At 39.9% G+C, this 23,927-nt stretch overlaps 1 protein-coding gene across 2 annotated transcripts; it reads right to left on the minus strand.

Annotated features, from left to right (window-relative positions):
- Positions 1-10,078: 10,078 nt before the first annotated feature.
- On the minus strand, positions 10,079-23,860 carry LOC132841942 (C-type lectin domain family 4 member E-like). Of its 2 annotated transcripts, XM_060864593.1 has the most exons (5): positions 23,823-23,860; positions 23,480-23,579; positions 11,121-11,245; positions 10,905-11,011; positions 10,079-10,811 (listed from the first exon to the last, which is right to left on the minus strand). In XM_060864593.1, the coding sequence occupies exons 2-5, from the start codon at positions 23,502-23,504 to the stop codon at positions 10,664-10,666; spliced, it is 405 nt and encodes a 134-aa protein (XP_060720576.1). In that variant the 5' UTR covers positions 23,505-23,579; positions 23,823-23,860; the 3' UTR covers positions 10,079-10,663. The 2 variants fall into 2 exon arrangements, with proteins under 2 accessions (XP_060720576.1, XP_060720574.1); XM_060864591.1 differs by lacking the exon at positions 23,823-23,860 and having other exon boundaries at positions 23,480-23,731.
- Positions 23,861-23,927: the final 67 nt, after the last annotated feature.

Here is a 23,927-nt window from a genome sequence, read left to right on the forward strand (position 1 = left end):
GGTAAAGTGCACGGTAAAATTCCTGGAGCGTACCGCCGGTGTGAGTGCTATTAAACTCACGGACCGGGTCAGAACGGCAGGTGGTGAAAACGCGTTAGTCCCTAGATACCGCTGTTGGTTAAGACAGGTCTGCTTGGTAGGGACGGTGAAAAAGGGGGGCCCCCGGTATTAAGTGTATGATAATCTGTGTATGAGAATCTGTATATGATAATCTGTGTATGATAATCTGTGTATGATAATAAGTGGATAATAACTGTATGTGATAAGTGTACGTGGGTACATAGATAAGTACACAATATAAGTACACGGTGATAAGTGTACGTGTGTACATAGATAAGTACACAAAATAAGTACACACGTGATAAGTGTACGATGAACAAACAAGTACACACGTGATAAGTGTACGTAATGAGTACACGGTAATGTGTAAACTGTGTATGGATCGTTCATGTGCATTGTTGAACCGAATGACGATTCGGATTGCTGTTTGATGTAGTAAAAGTGTGGTGTGTGAATAAGTAAAGAACAGAGGTAAGTAAGCACGACACCAGTATTGTATAAAGTAGTAGAAAACAATACTTGAATAAAAGTGCAAGTATCATACTAGAAAAAGATTTTGGTAGAATATTTTACCATATATTATAATATAACACCTTTTATAATGATAATTATAAGCAAAACGTCTCAAAGTATCTGATCTATACTGTACTTAAAAAGCTGAAGTAGAAATAAGAAGTAAAATTCAGTTATTGTGAATTTGATTGTGATTGAGAGTGATTTTAGGCAAGCTAGGAGCAGGGTTTAGGCCTCAGTGTGAAATTAAAGCAAGAGGTTTATATTACATGACTACATAGTCAGAAAAAATTATGGTATTATGTAAAAGGGCAGAATAGACAAATTTGAATAGATCAGTTCATGTATGTGTGCAGTCTCCACTGTGTGTGTCCAGTATGTAGTCATAAAAAAAAAATGAATAAATAAACAAAATGAACAAATAATAATATCGACAAGACAAAGACCAGAGTAATGATTATTATGTTTATGAAGTATTGCATGGAGTGTTTGCATTAAAGTTTTGTTTGTGCTGTAACTGTAGGAACAAGAATTGTGACATTTCACCGCGGTTGGGTGTTTTTGCGCTATTTCCAGCTCTGACAGCGCGTGCACGCTGCATGCGCTTGTGCTTTTCCATGGAGCGTGCGGACGTGCGTAATGCAATCCAGTCTAGCAGCAGTGTAATCTCCCTTATGGCATTTGTCTGGTTTTAGTCTGTAGTAACGAGTAACGAAGATGCTTAGTGGAAATATAGTGGAATAAAAGTGGAACGGGTAAGTTCAAAAATTCGGACGTATGTAAAGACGTTCTTGTACTCTGTTACAGTAGAACACGGCACGATACGCACGATTCAGCACATCCGGCTACACACACAAAGGATTGCATGAAGAGCAGTTAATATCCTGAGTAAAACGAGAAAAGAGAATTATTTTGTTGCATTTTATATTCAAGAACAGTCATCGTCATCCTGCGTTTGAGTTATAATTCCTCTTAGTAACAACGTCACGGACACGCACAGCTTTGCCCAGTATTACGAGCACCGCTAGAGGATGAGGTTGCATTAACTTCATTGTAACTTTTGAGCATTAGATCCTCTAAATACACGGTCATGTTTTATTTATTAAGCCCACACACAAAGCATAATATGATTTATAGAGGTCGTACAAGTGTGATCAAGTTGATCGTTACCTGAACTAGGCGGTGCTAGTTCAGTTGGTTTACTTGCCTTTAAGCTCTTCCTTTTTTCCTCACTGGAGTGATTTCTTTCATAACAAATATTATAGATTTTCATATTCTTAGATTCCCAAGAATCCATGGGAGTTGGAATATCTCAGCCGTATTATCCACATCACTTTGCTCGCCTCACAATCATCACGGATCTGACCGAAAACCGTAAGTAGAAGTTCATCTCTCACTTCTCATACAATTCGGTGTCAGATTTGTAGTCCAGACTCCTAGGAATCAAACAAGCCCCCACATGAGCCAATAGGTGCCCGTAGAGCAGAGATAGACAGCTTAAAGGCCAATGACGGCTCTCCATTGTATTCAGAACACCCTCCGTTTGTTTGGCAGTTGTGTGTGTTTGGGTTTTGAGGTGCCAGTGATAACAATTCTTAAGTTGTATTGCGCAATCCTAGAACACACACACACAGAATAGCTTTCCCGTGTTTTTCTTGAGCTAATACTACTGCCTAGTGTAAAACATTCATATAAAATCCATTTTTGGGTCTTTTTGACTTCAAATTTTTTTGGTGGAAGCTAAGACGTATGGCTATGACCTTGAGTTCTTCATAAGCTCCTGGCATGTGTTTACCGTAGTATCTTGTAGTATTTTTCACAGTAAAATCATTTGGGTGGAAATGAAGCCTCCATTCTAGCCTCTGTAACTCTGTGCCAGTAAGGCCTTGAATCAGCCTGATACTTGTGTCTAAAACAAGAGATTGTTTTCTTTCCAATCTGGGGCATTCTCTAACCGGTTAGAGGACACATCATTACATGATGTTATAAATGAGTCGTTAGATGAGGATAATAAACCAGTTGGGAGAATTTACAGAGTGACTGTAACAATTTAATTTTAATCTGGACTGGATTAATTAATTAGTTGATTAACTGGTAGTTTATCTGATTGATTAGTGAGTTGATTAATGGAATGGGTCAACACTTGGTTGATTATGTAGTTGATTGATTTTAATCAATTTTAATTTAAATTTATAACTTTTTAAATTAAAAGTTGTGCTTTGAGATCCTAATATCTGCCTTGTATATCTAGCCATACTAGAAGGAATCCTGCACAACCACGTTTACCAGAAAGAGAATAAACGTTCAGCTGAAATAGTCAACAGTGCACAGAAGTCCAGTACCACGTGACAGTGCCACAAGGGCGAGATAGGGGTGCATGATGGAGAAGGGAAAAAGTCTGATCACTCCAGCTGCAATTATAATAATAAAGCACAAGGATGCTGAAAAAAGAAATCAAGAAGTACATGAAAAAGTGGCAAGACCGGACAAAGGGAGATTTGCAGTGGCCTAAACAAGGAACATTTGATGAGAGAATATTGAAGATATTGGAAAATAATAAGCAAAATATTTTTAGCCACTCATATATTGTTTTAGGAAGCCTCTGATGTAGAAAATAAAGATTTGTCAATTTTTTCACATTCTAGTAAGTTTATAGGGAAATGTTATAATATTGCAACTTTGGGCTCTTTGAAAATGAGTTACAATTAATCATCTAACAGTTTAAAGTTCAATTTGTGATTATGCAGTGTCCTTATGTAATGTGTAAGGGGCACAGGCTATTTTGACTACCACTCTGGCCCAAAGTTGTAGAATTACAACATGGACATAACAAGCTCTAAATCTCTAAATTTACAAAACAACTTAACATGTATGTGTTCTAGACATTGTAATAAATACAGGAAAAAGTCGCGAAGTTTGCAGGTAGGGTGAGTTCATGGTCAGGTGACCGGACGAATAAACACTTCTTTTATCCAGTAGCATTATGAGGACAAACAATAGAACCCATTAACTATGTGTGTACAAAAAAGTGGAAAAAAAAAAAATGTACAGGCCTTTCTTAAGATTGTTAAAGGTGATGTTGTAATTCTGCAACAGTAGGCTTTACAGGGTCAAAGGGAGAACAGAGTAAAGAACAGGAGAAAGAGAAGGCTACAGCCCCACCATCAGGTGAATGTGAGGAGCAGCTCCAGCCCCCATCTTATAACGAACATTACAAATCCGAGTACAACGGGATCCGTAAATACAGTTGGGCAAAGGAGGCAAAGTACAAGAAGTAGAACTGGAGATCACAAGCGGGCAAGTCAAGGGGTTAATACAATAGGTATCAGCAGGAGATAAAGACATGGAGAAAACGAAGAGCCCAGCTCCCCCAGACGCAGTCCGCAAATGGCTGCTAAAAAAAAAAAAAAAAAAAAAAGGAGGTGATAGAAAGAAGTCATGGTGGGAGGACCCAATCACCTTGAAGCAATAAACCTCACGTAACGATGGCTAAGAGAAGACTATCATGAGCAGGAGCAGCAGTCCCATAGCACTCCCAGAATACAAAAATACCTGCGACAACAGCCTATGCCAGACCATAGGAAAAGCTTAAATGATGTATAAGGCTGGATTGAAGAAAATGGCAGACGATCCAAGGGGAGACGGAATAGCTTTCGGTCCATACAGGAATATCCTATGGAATCAGCTAAGGGAAGCGTACCCAACTAAAGCCGATCCGGGCAAAGTGGAGAAACTAAAGCTGGATGAAGAGGAGGGAGTTGCCCAGTTTATATTGAAACTCCAGGAGTCTTGGAGGGAGGAAATGGGAGCCTCGTGGGATGAAACGCCCGCGAGTATGACTCTGTTCAAACTCATGTTGAAAAGGGCACTTCCAGCAGAAGTTCAAGACCAGCTGGGGACGGTAGTGGGTTTGAACACTATGCCATGGGCCACCTTCGAGACAAATGTGATACACCATACAGAACTTCACAGGAAAAGGAAAAGGGAGGAAAAGAAGGCTGAAGAGAACTTGTTGGTGCAACTGCACAAGGCACAACTGGGGGAACTGACGAGAAACATGTAAGAAAGCCACGACAAGAAGAAGAAGGAGGACAAAGAATACACCAAGCAGGCGGCAGTCATGGTCGCCCCAGCTGCAGTTCAGGTAGCACCACCCCAAGATGGAGGAGTGCCACAGGTGGTGGTGACACAGACTCAGCCTTTGCCCCCAACTATGATGCAGTATCCCATAGGATACCCAACAAGTTATCCCGTGAATCCTCAGTATGCACCTCTACAACGCGGATGGGGACCAACCAGAGGTCGAGGAAGAGGAGGACAAGGAAGACAACCTCCACAGAGACCGGCCTGGGGAGCAGGGGGACAGGGAAAAACCTGCTGGAATTGCAATAACCCCGGTCACATGAAATATGATTGTCCCTACTTACAGTATGGAGCACTAGGAGGGGTCATGGGAAACCAAGGAAGACAACAGATGCCTGGACAGATGCCTGCTCCGATGTTTCAACAAGGAGCAGGGCAGTCAGGAATGCAGCAAGCACCTGCAGCAACACCACAAGGAGCTGGAAATTGGGCAGGTCAATGGATGGGCCCAGGGTTTCAAAGACAAGCCCCAGTACCTCCTGGAGGGAGCCCACTGGGCCCAGCTCCAGGAGGAATGTGAAGAGGCCTAGAGAAGCCAGAGGGGGAGCTGGTGCAGTGTACCACCTCACTGCACCCTGCACAAGAACCAACAATTATGGTGGGAATTGGAAATGAAGTACAGGCCCCATTCCTGATTGATACAGGAGCAACATTTACAAGCATTGAAAAAGAAGGTGCAAAGCTTCCCCTCACACGTAGAGCAATAAAGACAGTGGGCTTCTCAGGAAAAACTCAGACTCTACGATTTACTGAGCCACAATGGATTACTGTAGAAGGAATAGTAGTGCAAGCACCTCTACTTTATTCCCCAGACACTCCAGCTAATCTTCTTGGAAGAGATGTGCTCTGCAAACTAGGAGCCAAAATACACTGGGATGTGGTAGCTCAGTGGTTAAGGCATTCAACTACTGATCTGAAGGTCATTGGTTCGAATCCCAGGTCCTCCAAGTTGCCACTGCAGGGCCCCTGAGCAAGGCCCTTAACCCTCAATTGCTCAGGTGTATAAACTGAAATAAAAATGTAATCACTCTGGATAAGAGTGTCTGCTAAATGCTGTAAATGTAAATGTACACTGTGGGCCAACAGGAGTGTGGATAACACTTCCAGAAATGTTGGCTCGACAATACCTAGTAGTAAGCCAAGAAGAGAAAATGACAGAACTGGACAAAGTGTATTAGATGGAAGTCAAGGACAAAGATACATCAAAAAAATATGGAAAGAATATTCGGAATGGAAACCATGGTTAAACTACATGCTGTACGCCCAGATTGCCGTGAGGCTAGAGGACCATGGCAGTGTACCCTGAAATATGATGAAGGGGGAAAAGATGAAGAATACGCATCGTTATGGGAAGAACGACCAGAAGGAAGAAAATATGTCATCAGCACGGACAGCATAATACTTGGTCGGCAAGGAATAGCTACATATGCCGTACTCCCTGAACAGATTCACGAATGGTAACAAGTTGGAGTCTCACACATCTCCCTGATGATTGGGCAAGGTTTTGAATCAAAAGATTTAGGGCCTATGATGAGAGAAGAGGGAAGGGTAGAGAAATGGAACACGACAAGAAATTCTAGGGTATATATGTCAGAAGACAAAACATTTCTAAAGATAGATTATAAAGGGACAGAGCAGGTAGTAGCTACCACTATGTTAGTAAGTCAGCAAACAAAGATACAAGTAAGAGTAGGAGTAGAGGTACAGGTGCCACAAATAGAAGATGAGGAAGAGTTAACAGAAAAAGATGTACTAAAAGCACTAGGTGAAGTTCCGGAACAACTATGAACTAAGCACGCATCAGATGTAGGACTAGTCAAATCAGCAGGGCTAGCAAAAATACAAATCAGACCCAACGCTCCAATACCCTATCAGAGACAATACCAGTTATCCAAACAAGCGGAAGAAGGGATAGGGCCAACTATTAAAGGGTTAGTGGAAACAGGGGTTTTAATCCCCACTAGGAGTCAGTGCAATACTCCAATTTTTCAGGTCAGAAAGCCTAACTCAGACAAATGGAGATTGGTCCACGATTTGAGACCAGTCAATCAGATAGTGGTGGCTGAGACTCCAGTAGTCCCAGATCCACACACTTTGTTATCAAATATTCCAGGGGGAACAAAATGGTACACAGTAATTTGTCTATGTTCAGCCTTTTTCAGTGTTCCACTGCACCCTGACTCTCAGCACTTGTTTGTTTGCGGTCACTTATTTTGGGCAACAGTAAACTTATACGAGGCTGCCCCAAGGATATTGCGAAAGTCCATCGATATTCAACCAAGTACTGACCAGAGATCTGGTGAATTTACAAATGGATAGCCTCATAGTCCAGGATTTTGATGACTTACTGATCTGTAGCCAAACAAAGGAACAATGTGTACAGGATTCAATAACAGTACTGAAGGCCCTAGCAAACAATGGGCACAAGGTTAGTAAAGAGAAGCTACAATTCTGCCAGAGAAAGGTGGAATATTTAGGACGAGTTCTAGAAGGAACAACACGAAAGATATTACCGGATCATGTACAAGCTATACGTGATGCACCACGACCTCAAACCGTGCGTATGTATGTTAGTGGTCATTCGCCCTGTGTGTGACATTGTGTATATTGGGGAAAGTGGACAGGTAAGTACGTCAAGTGACATACATTGTGCAACACGTAGGTATGCATTCCTGTATTAGACACATTAGGTTAGGAGCGTGTGCCACCCTCTGTACGTTTTGTTTGGGGTAGGTAGTATAGGTTAGTTAGGGCGTCGTTCGACGCTGAAGCTCTGTCTCATTACTTTTCCTTTTGTAGTTTAGGTTAGAGGGTTAATTTCAAGGTAGAGTGGTTTTGTTTTGCTTATTTCTTTGTTTTGGCACAGCTCGTGTCCCTCTCCCCCCTGTATTGATTGCCACATACAGTACACACCAAAGAAAATCCAACCTTATCATTTCATGTTGTTGCATCCCATCCATACCCCTAGATACCTTCTGGGATCGTAACACATTTGGCAGGTTTAGTAGACCATGGATATGCGATTTTGCCTTAAAAGTACAACCACTTAGAGACATAATAAAAGCTACAGATCAGGCTAAACCCAATGCACAGCTGACATGGGCACCAGAAGCACTAGCAGCATTCGAGATGTTGAAGTGCTCACTAGCCTCAGCCCCAGCGCTGGCTAGTCCAGATTACAGCAAACCATTTAATAATAATAATAATAATAATGCATTTTATTTCATGGCACGTTTCAGAACATCCAAGGTCACCTTACAAGCAATATACAGGTCATTACATAAGACAAAACACATAAACAAACAGCATATATATATATATATATATATATATATATATATATATATATATATATATATATATATATATATATATATATATAAAGTGCATTTAAGTCTCAATAAAACATGTTATAAGAAAGCCTGTATAAAAAGATAAGTCTTAAGACGCGTTTTAAAAGTCAAGAAGCGATCACATAGGTCAGTAGAATACATATCAGATGGCAAAGAATCAGGTGGTTTCAGAATATTGTTTACCACCAAGAAAAGAGACCTAGAGTTCTCATTGCTAACTCCAATTATGTTGGAGTAGTAATCGGATTTAGCTTTAGTCAGTGCATTTTTATAATTTTCAGCATTCATGTTCAGCATACATTTCTTTATGAACAGTAAGGCCAGACCTGACGTATAGCCGCTCTAACCTACGGCCTTTAGTTTAAGTTCACGCAGTTCAGGTGTAAACCAAGGAGCTGAATGTACAAATGAAACAGTTCGAGTTTTCACAGGTGCGAATTCATCTAAAATCATGCTCAGTCCATCATCGTAATATTTCACCAGTTCATCAACAGTAGAGAAATCAGATTTACTGGAGAAGATGGCAAGTTCATCAGCAAAAGTAGGCAAATCAATGTTCTTAATATTCTGAAATGTAATCGGGCGACACAGGTTTACCTTAAAAAAAAAATAGCCAGTTTGGCACATAATGACACCAGAAAGTGGTCTGACATGGATAGATCAGAAACATTACAATTAAAAGGTGTTATACCAGAGCAGCAAACGAGATCAAGAGTATGCCCCTTAGTATGAGTGGGCAGTGTGTTAAATTGTTGTATACCAAAGCAATCCAAACACGATGAAAATTCGCTTGTAGATGCATTACTGGCATTATCAAACATGAATGTTAAAATCACCCAGAAGGATAACATTTGAGGATATGGAACATAGATAAGTCAGAAGTTCAGATAGTTCAGTTAAAAAGGCATTATTGTTCTTGGGAGGGCGGTAGATAGTTATGAGAATGGTAGGAATCGCACCATTGATTTTTATGGCAATTGACTCAAAAAAAAGAATATGTAGACAAAGTTAAATGGGATACTTTCATTTCTTTTTACAGAATATTGCTAGCCCACCTCCCCTTCCCATTTCACGAGATTTACAAACATAGCTATATCCTGGGAGAACAGACTGGTTTAGATGGAAAAAGTCATCTGGTTTCTGCCATGTCTCAGTTAGACAGAAAAAGTCAAACTCACGGTCAGACAGTAGGTCGTACACCAGGGATCCTTTAGTGGAAAGCAATCGTATATTAAGTAATCCAAAAGAAAAATGTTTTTTACCAGAATCGTTACCAACCGATCTGGCCGGGTTGATTAATACCCTGCGACCGACAGTCCGTGTAAGCCTCCTAGGCGGTCATGGTTTAGATGACCAAAAGGACCGTATTTGACCTGAGCCATCGATGTTATAACTCCGCCGAGACCCGCGATGTATATATTTCCGACGTGGTATGTACACAATATCCAGGGGAAGATGTGGAGCTGACAGAAGATTAAAAGAACGCAAACGGAGCTGAATAAGTTCCGCCGCCGAATACTGGAGTATCGTCCATGCTACCGAATGGTATACTGCAGAAAGGACGACCCAGATGTAATTCATCCGCACCAGTAGCTCAATGATCTTCATAGTTGAACCGCGTGCCAGAAGTACCGCAGAGAACAGTTAATAACTGTCAATAGCAGTCAAATCGGCAACCGCAGAGAGCATCAACAGTCACAGGTACGCAGGTAGATCAACCAGCATACAAACCCACCGAATCAGCGTGGATACCGAAGTCAGACTCCTTAAATCGATTTAAAAACAGTTCACAGATGCATCCATGCATTCATAAGTGCAGGACGATTATGAATCACTAAAAGTTTTTTAAAATTTCTTCCCAGAGCAGCGGCAGCTAATAGCGCCAGCGTTCACCCGGAAGTAATATATGCTTTAATAATCACAGTAAAAAAAAATAAAAACAGACCCAAATGCAGGATAGCGTAAAATAAACAGGGTTTATTAAATAAAAAACAAAACAGGGACCCAGACTAGGACACAGGAAGACATAGGAAGACAGATGACGACAGATGACAAGGATTGACAAGGACAAAAATTATTTCATTTAACACATTGTTATATCATACATCATTCTATTTTCACTGCACTGTCACTGAAATTGTATTTGATTGACTGGATTAGGTGGAGTGTTGAGCCTTTTTTTTAACATATGAAAAAAATGCTTTTCAAGTAAGGAATAAAACAATTAAACCTTCATAATTTCATAAATGGATCAGTATATTGTTTTAGTATAATGCTTTACAATAGTGTTTCATAGATAAAAGGCAGCCACTAACCAAGCAGAGACAAATGACACTTGATTCTTTTTCTGTGTTTCTTTCTCTGTGATCTTGTAGCATGTATACAAATAAAAACAAAATAAAGGACAGAGAAGAAAGCCAACAGAAGGGAGGATATAACATTAAGTGTACCGAGTCACTGTCATCACAGAACAAAACGATTGATTATATTAAACCACATTCATGCTTCCATATCGCTGCTGAATGAAAAATAGAAAAGCAGGCAACATTATGATGGTGAGGATTTTTCAGACACAATTATGTAACAATGTAAATTCAGTTGAATGCGACTGTCTTCTCACAGATCCAGATAAACTTATGATCACAGGGATAATCAGCCCAGGTCCAGACAGCATCAGAAAATTCACCTGTGATGACACAGTCCTCATAAAGTTTACCGTTCGGTTCACCACGTCCCCAATACCTGAAGGAGAGAATCAGAGGATTTGCTGTGTTTCTCAGTCAGTAAGTCAGTAACTCATCACCATGAGAACATTACAGTTCAGTGGTTTCTTACCTAGTGGTCAGTGGTGTATCATCTACCCACTTCCACACTCCCTCAGTGTCTCTGTCATTTAGACCAATCCAGGCTTTTCTACTGCACAGCGATTTACTGATGAACTCCTGTCAGAGTTGGAATATTAGAATAAATAAGAGTCTCTCTCTCTCTCTCTCTCTCACTCTCTCACTCACTCACTCACTCACTCACTCACTCACTCTCTCACTCTCTCACTTGTTCCTCTTTGTTGTTTATGACCACCAGGCCTGCTCCTCTCTCTGTGCAGTTCTGTCTGCTCTCAGGCCAGCTCTTAGCTACATTAGAGATGTAGTAAACACTGGAGCTGAAATATATCCATCCTGGATCCAGAGAATTTCAATAAAATGTAAAAGATAAGTTTCAGACCTAGCTTATTAAAACCTGACATTCACACAGGTTCACACAGTAGGAGAATACTAACCAGTTTCCACACACATTTGCTTTATATTATTACATGTATACAATCACAGGCCTCTTTATTCAATAAGTCAATCATGTTGCTCCATTGTGATTGTTTGTTAGCAGTGAATAGTTTATTTTTATTTCACATTCCTACACTTTTGTATTTTTTATTGAGATGGAGTGAAATCAGATTAAATGGTAAAATTAGATTAAATTACATAGAAAAAACAACTTAAAACCCATCAGTGTTTGAAATAACAGGGAGTGTATAAAAGCTCCACATCTCTGCTTTTAGACACATGTGGAATAAAATTATTAGGTAACTAAATTATTAAGTTACTGTATGGTAAGCATTACTTACCCAGTTTAGAAAAGAGCTCATTTTTATCTCTCTGTAAGTTATTTCTCGCTTCAATCAGGGTGTTGTAACTGGTCTGTAACTGGTCTCTCTCTTTAGTCAGGGTGTTGTAACTGGTCTGTAACTGGTCTCTCTCTTTAGTCAGGGTGTTGTAACTGGTCTGTAACTGGTCTCTCTCTTTAGTCAGGGTGTTGTAACTGGTCTCTCTCTTTAGTCAGGGTGTTGTAACTGGTCTCTCTCTTTAGTCAGGGTGTTGTAACTGGTCTGTAACTGGTCTCTCTCTTTAGTCAGGGTGTTGTATCTGGTGTGTAACTGGTGGTTTCCAGCATCAAGTGTGTTGAATTTGATCCACAGCACTATATTGGCAGTCAGCAGAAGAACACACAGCACCAGCAAACACACTGCAGACAGTTTGTAACATTGGCTTCTTTTATTTTCTCCTCCTAATGGGGAATGGACACAGAGATGTGAGTTTTCATAACACTTACAAATTCACAACAGAAGAATAAAAAATAAACATATTTATAACAAAAAACACACACATATGATGGGTTATTTAGTGACCCTCTTTATTGTCCAATTTGACCAATTTCTCCAAAACCAATTTGAACTACGTTATCAACATTTTTTTCTTAATCATGCCCAAAACAATATATTTTGCCCTATCTTTTTCTTCCTCTAATGATCAGGAGATATCCTTCTTAAGTTCATGCTGAATGTTAGATTGGAGAAATATAACTCCTGTCCCTTGCCAATCAGATCCCTCTCCATACGGGCACAACTGGACAACCTGGACAACTTGTGTGCCAAGTTGTAAATAAATGCTCTGTGACAATGGCACCACCTGGATCTGCCTCAGTAGGTCAGAAAATACAGTCTCACAGAAGAGCCCAAGCTCTGCAGCAATGAAAGCCAAAAATATGTTGTATTGCTGAGCTTTGAGTTGATGATTCCTAAAACTAAGGAAAGCCTTGATCTGTTTTCTGTTAAATGAAATAGTCTAGAAAAAGTATTGTCTTAAAACATCAGCCCAAAAAAGGGGAAGTCCGCAATGAAGTGTTGGTTAGGCAAGTGAGGGACTGTATATTAAAATCTGAAATCTGTTAATTCACTCCAATTCACTAATACACTGAGGTACTATGAAATGTATTAGCATGCAAAACTAACCTTTCTGAACAGTCTGTAATGTTGTATTCTTGAAGTGAACTCAAAATCCTAGTATGATCAGAATTGTCTGCATTCTAAGTCTTTTATTTTGTTATTTTGCCTGTTTTCATTATTGCTGAACCTTTTTCTTGCCGTTACTGTTTTAAATTGTTTGCCTGTTCTTTATAAGTGTTCCATTTTACCGTACACAGATTCTACTTAGCCTTCATTACAGGATACTTCATCAATTGAAGTGGCTCATAACCTGATTTTCTATAAGTCTAACCAAGAATTGACTCAATGACTCCCCCAGTTTATTCGCCATTGTTTCCCCCCACCCCCCACCCCCACCCTTCCAACACATACACACCCCAGTGTTGCACTACGTTGGTGGAAAAAATCCCATTTGTGTAATGTGAACATTCCCTGGGGGTACCAATGCCTCAAGGAGGCCTTCAGCAAGGAACATGCAGCCCAGCTATCCCCTTATCACCCATGGGACTGCGCCATAGAGCTCCTGCCCAACACCACCCCACCCAAGGGCCGAATTTGTCTGTAATGGCCACCAGAAGCCAAGGCGATGGAAGAGTGAATTGCGAAGGCTCTGGAAGCCAGCTTCATCAGGGCCACACCTCACCAGTGGCCTCTAAGAGTGGCTCAAACAACATGTCACCACCACACCCATTTTACGTCACCCTGACCCCGATCTCCCCTTTGTTGTCGAAGTAGATGCCTCCTGTTGCGGGATAGGGGCCGTGTTGTCTCAAAGACGGAAGTCCAGGGAAGCTCCACCGATGTGACATTTTTTCCTGTAAACTGACCCAGGCAGAGGCAAACTATGACATGGGAAACCAGAAACTCCTATCAATTAAGGAGGCACTTAGCGAGTGAAGTTACTGGTTAGATACTGGTTATAGTCTAGATTCAGAAGGTTCTTCAGAGTCATTATCTACTGCCACTTTGCACATGTATACTGTGATGTAAATAATGTTGTAAATATGTTTAAAGCTACAACTGTGTATTTCATATCTGCAATCCTATGTTTATTTTAGCTTATTGTATCTATATTTAACCCAAGTATTTGATAACACACTAGACCATATGGTAGTGAAGGCTGCCCACCCCCCCCACTGTCCAGCTAAAATGGCTTAACTTATGGCACAGTTGACCTTAGCAGATGATAAAAAGTCTTTTAAAATATCAATTAAAATATTTGTTTGTCTGTGATGCCCTACCATTACCACCAGGTCATCTGCATATGCTGAGAGACAAAGAGAACCACTGGATTGTGGTATATTCAAACAAGAAAGCTGACTTCTCAGATTATTTAAGAGGTTCAATCACTACCGTGTATGACACAACACATCCTTATATGATACCTCTGTATACTCACAAAAGGGCACATAAACCACATAGAACTTCAGTTCCATTCAGATAATGGCAATAAAACCTGTATTGAAACAAAAGGCTTCCAACACCATCCCAGTCAAATGTTTTTTCTTATTTAAAAAAATAAATAAATGAGAATGAGAAAAATGAGACTATTGTGGCCTCCAAATGATGGAGTTCCACTATCCCTATCCCCAGACCTTTCAGAGATTTAACAATGTCACTTATGATGTTGTGATTTTGAATGAACTGTTGACAAAATACTTTAATGTGTGTTTTAGCCTTATCCCACCACCATTGTAAAGAGCCTTCTCAGATTTAAAGCATAAATATGTGCCAATATTTCTAGAACTGGAAAGACAGATTGAGGTACCAATGCTCATTGATTTGATTAGATAGATAGATAGATAGATAGATAGATAGATAGATAGATAGATAGATAGATAGATAGATAGATAGATAGATAGATAGATAGATTAGGGGAGATAGCGATTTTCCATATACACGTCTCCACTATCTACACTGGTGTAGTGACTGGTGTTTATAAGTGATGGCTCTGCACCTGTGCCTGCCTTTGCTAATCACATTTAACTCCAGCATCACTCCAGAAGTCACTCTGCTTTTGGCAGCTGAAAAGGGAATTTACTGGTCTGGAACAGCTAAACAGGACCTCTCCCTGTCCAGTTCAGCCAAGCCAAGCATCCTAAGGCCAGATCAGCTAAGCAGGGCCTCACCAGAGCAAGTTTAGACAAATAGACCAGTCTAGATTGCAGACTGCACTTGGAGTCACTCTGGAGTGGTACTAAACATTTCCTGACAGTTATAGTAGCTGTTCTTCAAGTCCTGATCATGTTTACCATGCAATTGCTGTTACTGTTTACTCCGAGTGATAGTATAATGCTAAGCTGTGTGAGTTTATTACTAGCAGTAAGCTGTGAGTTGATGCTTATCTGAGTTATATCTGATTAGTGCATTTGGTGTCTGAGCTGCATAACTGATGTATGCCTTAAGTAGCCCACCGGTTATGCTTATGTGAAATGCAGCACCATATTTAAGTGTGTACTGTTTGTTAGATCATTATTTGTCACTTTAACAAACATGTTCATTCCTACTATTTTCAGAGTCTATAATCTATATAGCAAAGGAAGGAAATGATTTTAACCCTCTAACACCCACTGTATCATATTTGCTACATGAATTTTGAGACTCTATGGGACTTGTCTTCCGCTTATGGGAATATATCCTCTTTTCACATGTTTACCGTCAAAATTATTGGCTTGAATTTAGCAAAGAAAGATTTGGGAGTAAACAGCTATGTAGCATTAAGAAACCCTTTTTCAAATTAGCCAGGGCTGTGGACAGACCACCACCTTAACCACCACCACCCAGTTCAGACCATATTTGGCATGTGCTGATGAAGACTTTCCATTGTTGTTAATGCAACTGTGGATTGAAGTAAATGTTGTGACATTGCATGGGCCTTTTAAAACAATACCATGTCAAAAATGTGCCAAAATCAGTGTAATTCTTTTGGCCAGGTAGAGTACATAAAACTGAATCCAGCATAGAACTTAAGCTAGAGCGCTGGAATACACTTGCACCCAAAGGTAAAGCAGACAGTGAATGAAATTTGCTCTCTGAATTTGCCATGCTGTGCTACCACTGTGCTTGATGGTGAAAATGGTGTAATTCACTGTCACTACCTGCCAGACCATGAGTACCCTCTTGTGGTCTGGCACAGTATTGCCCTAGTAGTTCCTAACAATAATCCATGTTCTCTGACTTTTCTTATCCATAGATTCTGTTACAAACATTGACCATATAAACAGCATGTACTCACCCAAATCACTTAACTTCTGAAATTCATCATTTTGCTTCTGTAACTGGTTTCTTTCTTTAGTCAGGGTGTTGTAACTGGTCTGTGACTGGTTTCTTTCTTCAGCCAGGTTGTTGTAAGTGGTCTGTAACTGGTCTTTCTCTTTAGTCAGAGTGTTGTAACTGGTCTGTAACTGGTTTTTGTCTTTAGTCAGGGTGTTGTAACTGGTCTGTAACTGGTCTCTGTCTTCAGTCAGGTTGTTGTAACTGATCTGTAACTTGTCTTTCTCTATAGTCAGGTTTTTTCATCAGTTGTTCAGGATTCAAACTGAGAATAATCATGATGGTACAACAGCAAATACATACCATTACCATAGTGTCAAATTCAGATCTTCATAAAATGAATAGTTTATACAATATTGAGCTGAAGTGAACTTGGGGGACATAGAAGTCATTATTATAACCATATATACATTACTGCACAGTGGAATTCTTTTCTTTGTATATACCCCAGAAAACAGAGGAGTGTGCAGGGCAGGGACAGTGACAGTCAGAAGGGGACAGTCAGGAGTTTACATACACCTTGGTCAAAAGCATATAAATGTCCTGACACATTAAGCATAGGGAACATTGCTTGTCCATTTGGAAGACATATTTGTGTCCAAGCTTAAACTTCCTGGCTGATGCTGCTTCTATTATGCTATTTAGTTTGTAAAGTGCACCAGTACAGTGGCTTGCAAACCATTTGCCCTCCAAATATGACAATAGTCATTATAGCCAAATTGCTTAATTTATGTTTAATTAGACCAGAGGATGTTTCTTCAAAAAGAAATATATTTGTCCCTATGTGCACATGCAAACTGTAGTCTTACATCAATAAAAGACTAATTTACTCTGGATACAGATACTTGTCTAGCTTCCTCCAGCATTTTTGAGAATGTGTCTCCTAATTGAGTGGTATGATGATTTGTGCACATCTAAGTCCAAATAGTAAAATATTTAAAAGTAATCACATATAAAACACAAATAATTTTGCATTCTTTTTCCCAGTGGTTAATTCATCCAGGCCACTATCAGGATTGACAGCAGATCAATGCATTCCAGCTTGTGCCAATGGCAGTTGGTGATGACCAGCCCTACCCACTGTACGACATCTTTGGGACTTCCACTTGCTCAATTTGCCTTTCTCACTCTCTACAGTGTTCTATACACTCCCAGTTTTATTAATCTCTATTTTTATTTTATAAATCTCTATTTCCCAGGTTGGAGACTGTATGTCTCGAACGCGGGGGTAAAAACGGACCCAAATGCAGGATAGCTAAAACAAAAAGGGATTTATTAACAAAGACACAAAACAAGAACACAGACTCGAGACAGGACCAAACAAGACGAAGACCACAGTAGATTCAAGAAGACCACAGTTTAGCTCAACTAAATACTAATAATAATCATGACACATGAGGGGCAGGTGTGCAGAGGTGGGGAGGAAAAGACGAGGGCAGGGCAGACACGCGAACAAAGAACGTAAACACTAAACACATGGCCAAAGTCCGGGCTGAGTCCTGACACCATATTTGAAAGCACACTTTTTTAACACCAGAAAAATTTTCGATGAAACATCAATTAAAACATTCAAGTCTGCCCCAGGTCATCTGAGGAAAAGGATTGAATATAGTAAATTCAGAAAGCTGACTCATCAGATTATTTAAGTCAAAACTTCCTCTTTTACTATGCACTTTAGGAGCTCGGAGTCAATTTGACCTGGGGTCTCATTTATAAAGCGTGCGTACGCACAAAACGGGGCTGGAAACGTGCGTACGCCAGTTTTCGCGCAAAGGTTGTGATCTATAAAAAACAAACTTGACGGGAAAATGTGCGCACCTTTAAGCAAACTTTGAGCTGTGCGTACGTACATTCTGGAGACAAAGGGAATTGGCGACACAGATGGTGAGGTCGTGAACTGAAGTTAGATTGTAGAAAATACATGTGAGAAGAACGATTATAAGAATTAATGACATTTAATTTTCACCCCATTTCATACGTTATTTCCACATTATCATGAAGATTAAATCCAACACTGTTATTTGTGCCGATTGTTTTAGGCTATATACAGCTAGTAAAATCCAAACGTAATTCAAATTGTATTAAAAATAAAATAATAATAATAATAATAATAATAATAATAATAATAATAATAATAATCAGCGCTACTCCGTCCAGGGTGTATCCTGCCTTGATGCCCAGTGACGCCTGAGGATAGGCACAGGCTCCCCGTGACCCGAGTAGTTCGGATAAGCGGTAGAAAATGAATGAATGAATGAATAATCAGCGCTGCCTTACAGTCACATTGTCCACAACGGGAGCGCAGGAGGAGATGGCACGACTACATGTGATACAGAATAGCATGAAATACCCTTTTATTAGAGAACTGCAGAACACAGTGTAAAAACGAAATATTTTCATTAATGTACATATAGCTATCATAAAATGTCAAAGTCTGCAAATACAGTCATGAAGCACAATCGCTACTCATCATCGGTCCTAACTATTACGGTGTTCATTACAAAAGCGTCATGAAGAAGTACGTGTTCACTATAACATTTTCGTCTTAAATTTTTGCCCACAAATTAATTCTGTGATTTTGTCAAGGTGATAACAATCAGTCTAATTGCTAGAAACATAAATCCTCCGGTGACCCGGGTATGTAATGCTTCATGATGGCACTGCTGGAGGATTACGCCAATGCCAGAATAAGGAGAGAACGAGTTTTCAGGGACCATGATGATATCCTGGCCCATTATGATGACTGGCTAATAAGCCGATTTAGATTCCCTAGAGCTGTGCTCTTAGATCTATGTGCTGAATTGGGTCCAGTATTAGAGAGGGCAACATGCCGGAACCATGCCATCCCAGTCCAAATACAAGTCCTCACCATGCACTCTGGGGTTCTTGGCAACCGGCTGTTTCCAGCGGGAATTGGCAGACAGGTAAATTATTTATATAAAAAAAAAACTATAAAAAAAAAACTATAAGTAATCCTCAACTTTGTGTCTAAGACCTTTTTGTATATGAAATAATTCTATTGGAATCTATCATCTCACCCTATAGGTCTGGTATATCACAGCCGTCCCTGAGTGCCATAATATCTGTCGTTTTGAATGGTATACTTAATATGGATAGTCGATACATCAGGTTCCCCTACACTGTGCGAGAACAGGCCGAAATTAAAATGCAATTTGCAGCAATGTCTGGTTTCCCAAATGTAATCGGCGCAATTGACTGTGCTCATGTTGCTATAAGTTCACATCTGAAAATGAATGAGCTTATGGTAATAGAAAGCATGTGCATTCATATGTGACTCACTCCATCATATGTGACTCCAACATGACCCTCACAAACACAGTGGCACACTGGCCTGGTTCAACACATGATTCCTTTATCTTGACACATAGCAGTGTAGGGAACAAACTAAATACAGGCGCAGTACGTGATGGCTGGCTTCTTGGTGAGTTTAACAATATTAAAAAGTAGAAACTGTAACAATTTTGTTTTTAATATAATTATAACAATGTTGCTTTTAAAATAATTATAACCTGTAGGCGACAATAGCTACCCCCTGAGACGCTGACTCCTCACCCCATTTTTAAACCCGCAGAGCGCAGAGGAAACTCATTATAACGAGGTCCACTCTCGTGCCCGCGCAGTGATTTACATTGACTATTTATGGTTAAAAATGGGCGTGTACAGGGCGGGATTTGAGGCTGGTTCACATACGCACATCTGTGGGTGATCTGTGATTTATAAAGGGAACATTGCTTACAGGAGTGCGTACGCACGGTTTTATAAATCGGAATTTTTTTGGCGTACGCCATTTTTGGCTTTTGGGCGTACGTAAACTTTTAGTAGGGATCCTACGCACAGTTTTATAAATGAGACCCCTGGTCTGTTTTACTGCTTATAATAAATGAGGTATATCTGATAGCCTTTTTTTTTGTTTCACCTTTTTAGTCAACTTGTACATAGGCACATAAGTTGATGGAATATCACAGACTGGTATATTTCACAGCCAGGATATTGTTTTGAAACCATTAAAATCTTTTTAATGGCAGCAAATAACACCGGTTGTCCTCCCAGGTCAAATTGACTTGAATGCTTATTAATCATAAACTGTACAATGATCACACCTTTCTGTGTACAGTAATCAGCCTTTTTGAACATTTGTGAACATTTTACACTTGTAATATCTCTGATCAACCAACAATGGGCCACACACACACACACACACACACACACACACACACACACACACACATCATCATCATCAGAGTTTTTCCTATTTACATTATTGATCTTATTTTTAGTAAAAATATTTAATCAATAAAAGCTTCTTCTCTTCCAAAATGTTTGACTTTGTGTGCTAATGGTCTGTAAAAAACATGATTGCAATTTTTTTTGCAACTTAGTGGTTAGAAATTCTTTAATATCTTCAGCATGGTCAACAACTGTTAACTGTTATTTCTGAGTCTTAAATACAGTCATAACGGTCTGATATACTTTTCTCTGCCTTTGTTTCTTTCTTAGCCTGTTTCTTTGCCTATTGACTTGTTTTTTCATCTTAGCTTAACTGTTTTTGACCAGGAACTGAGAGGTGAACCTTTCATTCATTCATTTTCTACCGCTTATCCGAACTACCTCGGGTCACGGGGAGCCTGTGCCTATCTCAGGCGTCATCGGGCATCAAGGCAGGATACACCCTGGACGGAGTGCCAACCCATCGCAGGGCACACACACACACTCTCATTCACTCACGCAATCACACACTAGGGACAATTTTTCCAGAGATTCCAATCAACCTACCATGCATGTCTTTGGACCGGGGGAGGAAACCGGAGTACCCGGAGGAAACCCCCGAGGCACGGGGAGAACATGCAAACTCCACACACACAAAGTGGAGGCGGGAACTCAGAGGTGAACCATTTTAAGTTAGTTGTTTAAAACTATCCTCAATTTGTTTGCCCAAGATGTTCCATGAAATTGGGAAGACACCAATCATTTACTAGGTGGTTACATTTTACAAAAGTAAATTCATTCTCGATCAGTATATACACACATATTTCTGATTGTGAGTGTATTTTACCTGAGCTCTCCAAATTGTCCTCATTCACATAAACATCTTCATATAATTGCTCGCTGTCACTGGAATCAGCTTTATTATCTGCAGCTTCTTCTACATTTGCATAAATCTCCTCACTCATCTCCATTCTTTACAGTAATCCTGATCTTTCACTTCTGCAGTTATCAGTCCGTATAAACTCACTTGTTCTGGTATATAATCGTCTAAAACTACATTCAGAGTGACTGTCTAAAGACAGACTGCCTATGTGATTGTATATGTTTCTGCTATGTTCAAACTCTAGTTCCTGTTGTATTTAACAGATGCAACAGGCCACATGTGTGATCAATGTGGGCGTGTAACTGACACTTTATGAAGACTCTTAAAATACAAAAACTTTAAATTAGTGACATATGTCCTTACATTGTCACGATTATTTGCTCTGTACTCATTCATGGCTCACTCATTTTGCGAAGTTTTCATTGTTTTGGAACTAACCAATAAGTTCAAAAATAAATATGGTATTTTTTTAAATCATCAATCTAATAAATGAAAAGCTTTATGCAGCTATTTGTGAGTTTCTGAGCATGCTCATTTGGGTTTACGTGTGCGTGTGCATGCGTGTCTGTGAGCAAGTTATAGAGGAAGTAACAGTTAAAAAAAACTGTTTTTCAAGGCCACTTCATGCTATTTTGCTGGGTTTGTGTCTCTGTATGTTCTCGTCCCCTCAGTGGTGTATTGATCACACTGTTACTATTTTAATGCAGAAAATTACATTTGTTGTTGTTTATTTTATATCATTTAACAAACAGAAGCAGCACCAACCACACTGCAGTCAGTCTGCAACACCTGCTCCATGCAGTGTCTCCCCCTACAGGTACATGAACACCAAAGACTCATGCTTTTGTATCGCAAACTTAGCTAGCATTTAGAGTTTAACATAAACACTGAGCTGGAGAACATCCTAGTAACTCTATCCAGCCGTCAGCATGAAGCAACTCCCTTTCCACTAATGCATGCAGTGATGGGCGGAGCTTTAGGCTGGTTTTGAATAAGCTGACTGGCTTACAAAAAATTAAACATGGTATTTTCTTTTAAATCAATAATCTAATAATTACAAAACTTTATGCAGCTATTTGTGAGTTTCTGTGCATGCTCATTTGGGTTTACGTGTGTATGTGCATGTGTGAGGGACTTATAGAGGAAGTAACAGTTAAAAAAACTGTTTTTCAAGGCCACGTCATGCTATCTTGCCTGCACTGTCACTGGGTTTGTGTCCCCTTTGTGACCACTTTATCCTTGTCCATCATAGACATTTTATGACATAAATACTCTTATTTCAATTGGTTTACAATACACTCACTTACTGCCATTTCTAATCATGGACTCATTGTGATGTGAAGTGGAGGCTACAATGGGAATGAGCTAGCGTCCAGAACAGACTGAGGGCACGCACAATACGTTCGGGACTGCAACCTCTTCTGGTTCACTGAGACATGGCTGAACCCAGAGGTACTGGACAACAAAATCCTGCTAGCCAACTTTGTCTTTTGTTACCACATGAACAGAACAATGGAGTCTGAGAAACTCAAGTGCCAAACTTTAACCAGCAAATCACCTGCCACACTAGGGGCAAGAGGATGCTGGACCATTGCTAGACTGAGTTTAAGGACATTTTCAAGGCATAATCACATCCACTGGTTGGGAAATTGGACCATGCTGAAACTTTCCCCGTGTCTAGATATAAACTAAGGCTCACATTTTTGTAAAAATGTTATTATATTTTTTAGAAATAACTCTCATCCCAAAAGGAAGCCTCTACTAAAGATGATGCACAAGGAAGCCCGCAAACAGTTTGCTGAAGACAAGCAGACTAAGGACATGGATTACTGGAACCATGTCATGTGGTCTGATGAGACCACAATAAACTTATTTGGTTCAGATGGTGTCAAGCGTGTGGTGGCAACCAGGTGAGGAGCAGAAAGACAAGAGTGTCTTGCCTACAGTCAAGCATGGTGGTGGGAGTGTCATGGTCTGGGGCTGCATAAGTGCTGCTGGGGAGCTACAGTGCACCGATTCAGACAACCCGGAAGCGGGAGGTATATACGGTGGCCGGGAAGTGCAAAACAAATTAACAAATCCCAAAACAAATTAACAAATCTGAAAACACATTAACAAATCCCAAAACAAATTAACAAATCCCAAAACAAATTAACAAATCTGAAAACACATTAACAAATCCCAAAACAAATTAATAAATCCGAAAACACATTAACAAGTCAGACAACCCAGAAGCGGTACAATAGGTATAGTTTGTGAATGGAAACTTACCATCATCGGATGAGACACCTTTCATTCACCTGTATATCTTTAATGACAGTCGTCAGTCGTCTTGTCCAATGATCGGTAAGTTTCCTTTCACAAACTATATCTACGGTGGCCGGGAAGTGCAAAACAAATTAACAAAACCCAAACCAAATTAACAAAACGGAAAACACATTAACAAATCCCAAACCAAATTAACAAAACCCAAACCAAATTAACAAAACCCAAACCAAATTAACAAAACGGAAAACACATTAACAAAACCCAAACCAAATTAACAAAACCGAAAACAGATTAACAAGTCAGACACCCCGGAAGCGGTTGGTATAATTTGTGAATTTAAACTTACCATCATCGGACGAGACACCTTTCATTCACATGTATATCTTTAATGACAGTCGTCTTGTCCAATGATCGGTAAGTTTCCATTCACAAACTATACTTACCGCTTCCG

The sequence above is a fragment of the Tachysurus vachellii genome, chromosome 2, assembly GCF_030014155.1.
Source record: "Tachysurus vachellii isolate PV-2020 chromosome 2, HZAU_Pvac_v1, whole genome shotgun sequence".
Taxonomy (NCBI): Eukaryota; Metazoa; Chordata; class Actinopteri; order Siluriformes; family Bagridae; genus Tachysurus; species Tachysurus vachellii.